The 11,647-nt window shown below is 44.2% G+C and overlaps 1 protein-coding gene across 1 annotated transcript in view; it reads right to left on the bottom strand.

Moving 5' to 3' along the window:
• NUDCD3 (NudC domain containing 3) overlaps positions 1-10,377 on the bottom strand; it is a 56,432-nt gene extending 46,055 nt beyond the window's left edge. The window contains exon 1 of the mRNA XM_030201736.1: positions 9,639-10,377. Coding sequence (XP_030057596.1) covers positions 9,639-9,830 — 192 coding nt within the window. The 5' untranslated portion in view covers positions 9,831-10,377. The remainder of the gene's footprint in view (positions 1-9,638) is intronic.
• Between the last annotated feature and the right edge of the window lie 1,270 nt (positions 10,378-11,647).

Consider the following 11,647-nt stretch of genomic DNA (forward strand, 5'->3'; position numbering starts at 1 on the left):
TCAAGACTCCTGCTGCATAACAATTTGAACTAGGATGGTTTTTCCAAAGAGCTGAATTGGCCACAGCTAAACAAGTTAAACAAAAATCTCCTCAAAATGTGGCTAATTCACTTCCAAGTAAAAATTGGAATGATTTAAAATGCAATGCAATCTTTATTTTAAAGTATTCAGAAAAAACAAGTGGGGGGTATATTTAACAAGCACAAAAGATAAGCATCCACCAAGAATATACTGCACCTTGGAACACAGTCTTCAATCCCTTGAACATTTTTCACATTCTGCTGTCTAGCAACATGTGCATGTATGCAATTCATGTGTATCTGTGTTGTCTCCGTGTGACTCAAACTTGGAAAGGAGTGGGATCATTTTTATAGTGGTGCAAACATTCCATTCATTTTGAAAGAATAATAAAATCAAACCAAGTGTAATAATATATCTAACCATTAGATGTCACTATCCAATTTCAAAGGATGTATTTTACAGTTGATCAAAGGGTGCCATTCTCCCAAGACAACATGATATTACTGTGTTATTCCCAACAGTAAGAGAGTGTACACATAATAACAACTAGCAAGCTACATGGTTCAGTTACTAAATATCACCATATGTAGCAACCATTAAACTGAATGGTTCAGTCACTAGGTTTCACAGCATAATGTAACACAAATAAAATGAATGGCCTTTGTATCTGAAATCAACTCTGTCCCCAAAATTACCCTAACTATTCTCCAAACCTCTAATATAGCTCCATACCTAGCCCCACTCCCAAAACTACCTCACCAATTAGCCTTTCTCAAGACCACCTCGCTCTCCTCTATCAATGACACACAGACAATAAAGCTACACACACAGGTGTGAAGGCAGAAAATGTCACCAGCCATGATCCACATGCTTTCCGACTCAACTTGTTGGAAGGAATTATACACAAACCCCCAGATTCTATGTTAACTATGAATAACTGGACCCTAACAACCAATTACTGACGTTAACTGGCACTGACAGGATTTGCACGTGCATCTGGATGCCTAAATTCCATAGTACATGACCCAAAAGGAAATATGACCAGTAAAGGGACATGGGCAGGTCAGGACATTCCAAAAAGTTGCACACAGGGTTATAGAATGGGTCAGCGCTCACAACTTGGGAGCTAAGATTTACACCAGGTTTCAGCAGTCTCTGGAGCCCACAGAATTGTTGCTAAGAGCTATTCTATAATGAGTGCACACGACCTTTATAAATATGTATTTATTTGTTACATTTGTATCCCATTTTCCCACCTATTTGCAGGCTCAATGTGGCTTACATAGTACCAGAGAGGCATTCGCCGACTCCGGTATGAACAAGTACAAAGAGATGTTGTGGTAAGATAAGGTTCATGTGGAACAGATACATTAGGGAATCATAGAGAGGAAGAGTTGTGTTATGTCCATTACGTACTTTGATTCCGTTTTTTTAGCAGAGTTCAGGCATTTAAGTTTAACACTCTAATGACAATACCCATGTTCCCCGTCAAAAGAATGGATCCCCAGAGGCGAGCCTCCACCTGAACCCTAGGACCCGAAAAAAAGAAGTAGATGCATCAAATATCAGTTAGCGGCGCCTATTTTTAAACACCATTTATAGAATTTCCCCCCAGAGGTCAAGAATTTCTGCAACATAAGAACTACAACTGAGTGAAACGTAACAGTGAGGGAATTGCTGCTTTTAAACTGACTCTCCCCATCACAGATGAAGTCAAACATTTACACTCACACACACACCACAAGCAAACATAGATTGTGTGACTGTGTTAGATGTGTATATGTATGGACTCTGTATTTTTCTGCGACCAGGAAGCTGAAATGCTGCTCCCACTGAAAAGCATTTGGGCCGTTTTTTTGAGGAGGTTATTTCTCTGGGACTCCAAGTTTAATATGGCCCACTTTCAACTCTGTGTGTCTTTTCATTAGTTTTCCCCTCATTACAAGCTTCATCCCATTCCTTTAAAGTTCCAGAGAATTATGTTGTATTCAGACAGGTGTTTTCTACCACTTTCTATAATTCTCAGGGAATTTTTTCCAACCCCTCTACATGTGCATGCTGATGTTGGTATGTCTGATCATGAGGCTAACAGAGGAAAGCAATTTGGAATCTGCAATTCCTTCACCACTATATATTACAATGAATTAGCTGTCGGAACCTCTTCTCCCAGAGAAACATACTGGGGCATTTTTGAAGGGGGTTCATTTATCTTTGCCCCTCCCCCCACCACATGCAAGAACTTCATATTTAGAGCAGAAACTTCCTCTAGATCACCTCCTCTCTTCCGGTGACTACAGCTGCTTTCCAGTCTTCCTATTGGCTTTATCATACCTACAGTTTCTGCTGCTCATTACAATAGAACAAGTGGGGCAGGGCAGGCTTACAGCGACACTGCTCATAATCCATCGCCGGTCTTTTTAAAGATACATCACCGAAAATATCTGCGATACTTTTACCAAGATTCCTGAAGTAGGCACATATGTGCTGAAACATGGTACCATGTTGTGTCATTATCAAATAAAAGTTTTTAACTACACATCGAAAGTCCTTGGTCTGTTTCGAAGAGCCTGATCCTGCTCCCATTCCTTGTTTTACTGTGCTTTCTATATGGGACCGAGTTCTTTCCACTTCTGTGGTTCTCTTGCTTACGCTGGAGGACAGCAGGCCCAGTAATCTTACACGTGGGTGAAGTCATCCGACAGACCCTGGTGCGGATGCTGCCTACCACACATTGCTTTCTGAAATTTCTAGTAATGTCCCACCTCACATGTATGGGTGCCTTCCTGCCCAACACCTGAGTGTGGGTCCATCAGTCAAATGGACATAACTGAAGAAGACAACTCCTAGGGAAGTGGCAGAGTATGTGACAATACTTCTCTGCTATCCTTAGAGACCACTTGATATAGGTAAGTAACTTTTCTTTCACAAGGATAAGCAGGCCAGATGCATTCTCACGCCATTATGCAGGAAGCTGAAAGAGACCCCCTCCCGCTGACCGCCTGAAGACTCCCTGAGCAGGGACTCACCCTCCGGAGGATTTTTTTGTTTTTAAGTGAGTCACTGGTTGCTCCATTCCTGCCTGGGGAAGCCTTAAGGAAACCCTCCCTGTCTGAAGGGAGAGGGGGCCAAGGCAGACTGCAACCATGAAGGTTGGGAGGGGTGCCCACACCACTCACTGAGTGTGCACCCCTGAAGCCCTCAACAAACAAGGCTGGGCCCCCACAGCAGACAGACTAACCCATGCTCACAGAAGCTGTACAGACATCAAAGAAGACTGCATAGGAAAGTATACACTCCTCCTTCTGAAGTAATTCTTTCTTTTTTAATATATAAACACAGCTTCTCACTCTGTTGTTCCACAGAGTACAAAAGAGAGCAAAAAGACCATCCTGTATAGATTGTTTTATTACTACTCACTTTGTAGGTTTTTTTTGTGTGTATGTTTTTTTTTTTTTTTAAGGAAACCTAGGCAAAGACCCAACGGGACAGGACTACACAGGCACCTACAGATACTGAGGGACTCAGGTTTGCACAGGACTAAATAGCATGACGTCACTGGTAGTTCTCAATCTCCACATCTGCTGGTAGGAGGGCATATACCCACTCATTGGGAATGGTCTGGAGCAGATGCTAAGGAACAAATATTTGGCAGGAGTGGGGGAGGGAGCATGGAGAGAGTAAAAGACTCCACGGATAAGGGTTGGGAGGATTTGATACAAGTAAATGAAGTACAGGCTCACAAATGTGTTTGCCTATGGCCCAAATCTAGCCCTGATCACGTACAACAGCAGGACTCGCACTAATCCATGAGATGCTATCCTCACCATTGCACCCTCTCCAAAATCAACTGCTACCACACCTCTAAACTGCTGGGCTGGCTTTTAGTAATTCAAAACATAGCAAATAAGGGCAGAAAGACCAACATGCCGATCTTCCGATCTTGTCTGCCCAGTAAGGTGGCTAGAGTTGTACCTGCCGCTCCATGTCTGTTACAGTGGTGTTGAAATATGGCCTAGTAAATAAAGCTTTCGACACAGTTCCACAAGGCAGCTCATAAATAAACTGAGTACCCTTGATATAGGACCTAGAGTAACAGGTGGGTTAAAAATTGGTTGAACGGAAGGAGGGAAAGAGGGTAGTGGTAATGGAGCTTGCTCTGAAGATAGGGATGTTATCAGTGGAGTACAGCAGGGATTGGTCCTAGGGCCAGCTCTTTTTAACATCTGTGTGAGTGATATTGCGGAATGGCTGTCTGGTAAGGTTTGTCTCTTTATGGATGATACCAAACTCTGCAACAGGGTGGCCACCCCGGAAGGTGTGGATGACATGAGGAAGGACCTAGCAAAGCTTGAGAAATGGTCCAATATTTGGTAACTAAGACTTAAGCTAAATAAATGCAGGGTCTTGCACTTGGGTCCAAGAATCTGAAGGAAGAGTAGGACTTGGGGTTATGTGTTTGATGACCATAAGTTTCCAAACAAGTAGAAAAAACAGCAACGGTCATAGCCAGAAGGATGCTTGGATGTATAACGAAAGGGATGCCAGTAGGGAAAAAAGAGGTGATCGTTGCCCTTGTATAATTCTCTGATAAGGCCCCATTTAGAGTACTGTGTGCAATTCTGGAGACTGCACCTATGTAAGGATATAAATAGGATGGAGTCGGTTCCAGAGGGTGGCTACGAAATTGGTTAAGTGTCTTGGGCATAAAACATATAGGGACAGGTTATGAACCCCAACATGTACACACTGGAAGGAGAGGACGGCAGAGGAGATAGAAACATTTAAATATCTCAGAGGCACTAATTTACAAGGTGAGCCTTTTTCAAATGAAGGTAAACTCTAGAATGAGGGCGGCATACAATTGAAGCTAAGAGGAACATAGGCTTAAGAGGAATCTAAGAAAGTATTCGTTCATGGCAACGGGTGTTGGTGGAAGCATGAATGGCCTCCCGGTGGAGGTGTGGAAAAGAGGACCTGTGTCAGAATTTAAGAAACGCATGGACAGGATGTGGGATCCCTTAGAATTAGGAAGAGTTAGGGTTATGGATGATGTGCAGACTGGATGGGCCCTTTGGCGGGGGGGGGCTTTATCTGCCATCATGTTTCTATCATCACCAACTTGTCTGATTATGCCCTCTCTATGCTGTCTAGCATTCTTCTAGCTTTGGCCACTGCCTTCTTAACTGTTTTGCCAAATCCTAATATTCCCCAGACACTTTCTCACCAAGGTTTCTCTCTTGGGTCGCATACATCAGCCTCTCAACTTTTCTCATATATAGTTCCTTTGGATTTCCGCACCCCAAGTTCTTCACTCTACACATCATTTGCTAGTGCGTCTAATTTTCATAGACCATGTCTCATACTGACTTATGTTGTGTCCACTCTGTTGCAAATCTTTGTGTCATTTGCAAAAAGGCAAAAACCCTTCTAACCATTCAGTAATAAATCACTCACAAAGATTTGAACAGAATCAATCTCGGGACTGATCCTTAGGGCACTCCATTGCTCATCTTTCTTCTGAGCAAATTTCATTTACTATCACCAGTTCATTTCTTCTAGCAAAAAAAGGTGCCGGTACTCAAATGCCAGGCCACCCTTCAGGGGTGGGATGATCACTGAGGGACCAAACACACAATAGCCAGGTCCCCTGCAACCAGTCACAGAATCAATGACAAGGCAGAATTGGTGTGTACTACTACTACTACTACTATTTAGCATTTCTATAGCGCTACAAGGCATACGCAGCGCTGCACAAACATAGAAGAAAGACAGTCCCTGCTCAAAGAGCTTACAATCTAATAGACAAAAATAAATAAAGTAAGCAAATCAAATCAATTAATGTGAACGGGAAGGAAGAGAGGAGGGTAGGTGGAGGCGAGTGGTTACGAGTCAAAAGCAATGTTAAAGAGATGGGTTTTCAGTCTAGATTTAAAGGTGGCCAAGGATGGGGCAAGACGTAGGGGCTCAGGAAGTTTATTCCAGGCGTAGGGTGCAGTGAGACAGAAGGCGCGAAGTCTGGAGTTGGCAGTAGTGGAGAAGGGAACAGATAAGAAGGATTTATCCATGGAGCGGAGTGCACGGGAAGGGGTGTAGGGAAGGACGAGTGTGGAGAGATACTGGGGAGCAGCAGAGTGAATACATGTATAGGTTAGTAGAAGAAGTTTGAACAGGATGCGAAAACGGATAGGGAGCCAGTGAAGGGTCTTGAGGAGAGGGGGTAGTATGAGTAAAGCGACCCTGGCGGAAGATGAGACGGGCAGCAGAGTTTTGAACCGACTGGAGAGGGGAGAGGTGACTAAGTGGGAGGCCAGCAAGAAGCAGATTGCAGTAGTCTAAACGAGAGGTGACAAGGGTGTGGATGAGGGTTTTGGTAGAGTGCTCGGAAAGAAAGGGGCGGATTTTACGGATGTTGTAAAGAAAGAAACGACAGGTCTTGGCGGTCTGCTGGATATGAGCAGAGAAGGAGAGAGATGAGTCAAAGATGACCCCAAGGTTTCGAGCTGAGGAGACAGGGAGAATGAGAGAGCCGTCAACAGAAATAGAAAACGGGGGGAGCAGGGAGGTGGGTTTGGGGGGGAAAATGAGAAGCTCGGTTTTGGTCATATTTAATTTCAGGTGGCGTTGAGACATCCAGGCAGCAATGTCAGACAAGCACGCTGAAACTTTGGTTTGGATGCAAGGTGAGATATCAGGGGTAGAAAGGTAGATTTGGGAGTCATCAGCATAGAGATGGTAGGAAAAGCCATGGGATGAGATTAATGAACCAAGGGAAGAAGTGTAGATAGAAAAGAGGAGGGGACCAAGAACAGAACCCTGAGGTACGCCGACAGGCAGAGGGATAGAAGTAGAAGAGGATCCACCAGAGTGAACACTAAAGGTGCGGAGGGAGAGGTAGGAAGAGAACCAGGAAAGGACAGAGCCCTGGAATCCAAGTGAGGACAGGGTATCGAGAAGTATGCTGTGATCGACAGTGTCAAAAGCAGCGGAAAGATCAAGAAGAATGAGGATGGAATATTGACCTCTGGATTTAGCCAGTAATAGGTCATTGGAGACTTTAGTAAGCGCAGTTTCGGTTGAGTGGAGAGGGCGAAAACCAGATTGTAATGGGTCAAGAATAGCATGTGAGGAGAGAAAATCAAGGCAGCGGCGGTGAACAGCACGCTCAAGTAATTTGGAGAGAAAAGGAAGGAGGGAGATGGGTCGGTAATTAGAGGGACAAGTAGGGTCAAGTGAAGGCTTCTTAAGGAGAGGTGTGACCACAGCATGTTTAAAGGCAGCAGGGACAGTCGCAGTGGAAAGTGAGAGGTTGAGAATGTGACAGATAAAAGGAATAAGAGTAGGAGAGATGGCATTAAGAAGGTGGGTGGGAATGGGATCAGAGGAACAGGTGGTACATTTTGAGGAAGAAAATGTAGGGCCTGAGCTGTTTTATTAAAACTCGGGGACCATGGGGCAGTTTTAGCAGACAATGGAAAAGGTGCTGGTACTCAGTACCCACTCAAAAAAAGCCCTATCACCCTCTATCATCTGTCAGTGAACCAATTTCTCATCCAGTTCACCACCATGGGTCCCATTTTCAGGCTGCTCAATTTATTCATGAGGAATTGTATCAAAAACTTTGCTGAAATCTAAATAGACTGTATCTAGTATATATCTTTGATCTAGTTTTTTTATCATCTAGTGAAAAAATTCAACCAAAATGAGTTTGTCACGAACTGCCTTTGGAAAAGCCATGTTGCCTCATGTTTTTACTTCTGCTTGTACTTTTGCCTTCCTGATTTCTTTCAGCTGTATATGGTATATATTCTTATCTGTGTAGCTCATATTTGATGATCTGTATTTTGTGAACACTAACTTTATTGCCTTTATTTTAGTAGGCACTTCTTTGGCAAATCATATTGGTTTCCTTTTTCAGTTGCTTTCATTTAACTTCCTTACATAAACATCTCTTGCTGTTTTTATCTCCTGCTACCTTGCAGTGTATTCTAGTACTTCTCATTTTACTGCAGTCAGTGTGTTTGAAATCCAGGACTTAAATTTGGTGCATCTGCCTTAGCTTTAGGGGTATAATTAATATTAACGAAGCCCAGCAAATAGTTCTGAACTACCTGCTGCTAGACCTAAGGCACAGATATCGTCACCCCTCCCCCCCAACATGGTGCTGGAAAGGGGCAGGGGAGTGGAGAGAGACTCTCTCAAACACCCCCTCCCCGGCCCCGTCTAACCTCAAACTTATTTTAATTACTAAAGGTCACCAGCAGTGATAGGGCTTCACACTTGCTGCATTCCCCTTGCCCCAGAGCTTTCCCTCTGACAACTTCCTGTTTCCACGTGGGTGAGACATCAGAGAGAAGGCTCTGAGGCAGGCTGCATATGCAGCAGGTATGAAGCCCTACCTCTGCCAGCAACCTTTAGCGGTAAAGATAAATTTGAAGGTAAACAAAGGGGGTGGAGGGGAGGAAGAAATGCTAGACCTAGGGGTGGACGGAGGAAGAGAGGTGGAGGATCCGGGGGAGGGGGGGGGCAGAAGGAAGCAAAGAAAAGAAGCAATGCTGAAGCAGGGGGAGGTGGTACAGGAGAAAAGAGAGGCTGAGATAATGGACCACTTGGCAGGAGGGAGTTACATGGTGGGGACTACTGGCATAGAGGGTAACAAAAACTATTGCCCTAGAGGAATAACACCCTCCTCCCAATGCATTTTTGTACCTGTGGCACAGATTTGAAATGGATGCAGCTGACTGACTGTCCACACTGATAAGGAGATATCCCAAATGTTTGGTGTAGACGCGCAATAGTCTGAAGAATTCCACTCCTTTCCTAAATTAGTTTTAACATCTTTCACCTTTGTTCTATCCACCTGAGTACAAGAGCCTATACTTAAATTCCTCTTCCCCTCCCCTTTACCTCTAAAGCTTTGTAAACAAAAAAAAAAGTACCATCATCTCCTGTAAGGGAGGATTTAAATTTAAAAAAAAAATACATTACTAGCCACAAGTTTCCCTACAGAACATGTTACTAACCAGGTCACCCAAAACAGCTTGTCAGGGTAGCAGCCCACACCTGTCTTTATAGGTTTTCAGGACACCCACAATGAACAGGTATATGCATGGGATAAGCATAAAGGAATCCTGTGCCGAAGGAATGGATCTTCAGGAGCTTAGTCAAGATCGGGAGGCGGGGCTGGTGGTTGGGAGGCGGGGATAGTGCTGGACAGACTTGTACGGTCTGTGCCAGAGCTGGTGGTTGGGAGGTGAGGATAGTGCTAGACAGACTTATACAGTCTGTGCCAGAGCCGGTGGTTGGGAGGCGGGGATAGTGCTGGGCACACTTATACGGTCTGTGCCCTGAAGAGCACAGGTACAAATCAAAGTAGGGTATACACAAAAAGCAGCAAATATGAGTTATCTTGTTGGGCAGACTGGATGGACCTTGCAGGTCTTTTTCTGCCGTCATCTACTATGTTACTATATGTTAGGTACAAAATACAGCTGTATACGTTTGAGACCGAATATATACTGACGCTATCACAGGCATAGTCATTATGCCTAGCTTGAAAATCAAACTGGCTGTGGAGTCCATTAGGACACATCTGGAAAGCCCTGGAGCAAGAAAGCTACCTTGAGCACCATGTTCTGTGCAACACCTGGAGGAAAGCCCATGCGATCATGATCAGATAGCAGAAGGCGAAAAAAGTCCGTCTTGCGGTACAGGAAACCAAAGTAGATGTGCAGGAAGTCCTGGATGTTGCCCACGTGTTGCAGAATAGCCAGCAGCGCCGGGTCATATCTCTCCGTCATGGTGAGGTCCATTGTGGCTGCTGGTGCTGATGATGCACCATACGTTGCTCAAGTTACCTACTACAGCAACTTTCTGTGTTCGGCGAATCCGGATTCCGGCAGCATCCCGCCCCGCCGGAAACAGGAAGTCGTATTAGAGAGGGCGGGGCACTGTGCAGGCGGAAAAGAAGTTGCGTCAGAGGGGGCGGGATGTGATTGACAGGGAAACCTTCTGGTAACTTACTGGTACTTGTAACCTGAATAAATTAGTGTTCCCGGCGCTGGGAAACGGGCGGCCCGTTTTAGAGAGACATGCTGAAGCCAGACCAAGGGAGGGGAGGTGGATTGGTTGTGAATGTATTCTCCGGTTTGTCTCTTAGAACACGTGGAGGTGTTGATGCCCACGTGCCGAGGCTGTACGGGAGCTACCTGGAGAAAGGGCGATGGGCGAAGGACTCGTCGTCCTTGGAAACCCTTCAGGAGAAAGCGGCCGTCCCATTCAGAGAGAGCCGCAGTTTGCTATAGGCCTTGTGTGTCCGGTAATGGGTATCTTGAGCAAGGAGGTTGAAGAACACAGGAGCCGGGATGACGTCGAAAAGTTGAAGCCAATTATGTTTGTCTGTGTGTTTCCCCTTCCCCGCGCAGTCGTCATCTAGTACACTCAAAACAAATCAAGCAAACCTATGAGCTAGCTGCCTCATCGCATGGGCATAATTATATATAAGAAATTATATTAAGTGTTAATTCTGTTTAGGGTTTAAAAGTTTGGTGGTTAAATTCTCAGTTCTGTACAGTAAAGTGAAGGAATGCCAGATGGTTCAGATTATTTTGAAAGTCTAGCTTTAGCTAAGCTAAAGGTTAGCAAGGTCAGCGACAGAAATTTCTTTCACCCCTTGTGAGTGATGGATTGCTAATGCTAGCTAGCACATCTGTATACTATTATGAATGAACAAGGCATGAGCCAGACATACGGTAGTTTAAAAGATTAAGCTGAAATACTGTTTAGAAGTTCTTGATATGTAGATTTGTTATAAGGAATACTGATTCTGTGTATTTTAGAATATGTCTTCTTTTAGAATATGTGTATTTTGTGTAGTTAATATGTAGAATACCTTTTTAAATCTAATGTTTGTTCAACTCTTTGCCTTACGTTCTGAGTAGGGCTGCAGTGAAAAGGTCAGCATATGGTTTGAATTTTCTGCAGTCCTGGCTGGTTTAATGTATGGAGCTGATAGGTGAAAAGGGTCAAGAAAAAGTCTTGATTAATTATAGGTAAATGTAGGAATGGTCCTGAAAGTAATAACCAACTATAGCTGTATGCTATTAAGTAAGACTGGCCCTTGACCCCTTAATGAATGCCAGAGTTCAGTTAGCAGTTAGTATGGAGTTGACTAGGAATATGAGAAATTAATAATAATAAAATGTAAGAGACTGGTGCCAAATTGTCTAGCATGAGAGGCCCCAGGTCATAGGTCAGTTTGAGAAATATCAAACCTATGTAACTGATATTTTTAAAGTAATGATTGGCTGAGGCAAGGTAACCAATCTATTCTTTACCATCTGGAGAGTAAGGGGGGCTAGGAGGGGGATAGAACGGTATATAAGTGGGAGCAGAAGCAGCTTACGTCAGAAGGAACAGACAGAAGAAGGAGAGCTGAAGGAAGACAGACAGCAGAAGAAGAGAAGCAGCTGAGACAGAAGCCATAACATCCAGAGCGCTAAGAGAGAGAGAAGAGAGCTAGAACTGATGTCCTACTTTGTTTGCTGGCAAATAAAGAAGATTTCTCTCTCACTCTGGTGTGTGCTGTTTGACTCCTGAAGTACCACAAGTTCTGCTAACAATAGGGGTA

Source organism: Microcaecilia unicolor, chromosome 4 (genome assembly GCF_901765095.1).
Source record: "Microcaecilia unicolor chromosome 4, aMicUni1.1, whole genome shotgun sequence".
In the NCBI taxonomy this organism is placed as follows: domain Eukaryota; kingdom Metazoa; phylum Chordata; class Amphibia; order Gymnophiona; family Siphonopidae; genus Microcaecilia; species Microcaecilia unicolor.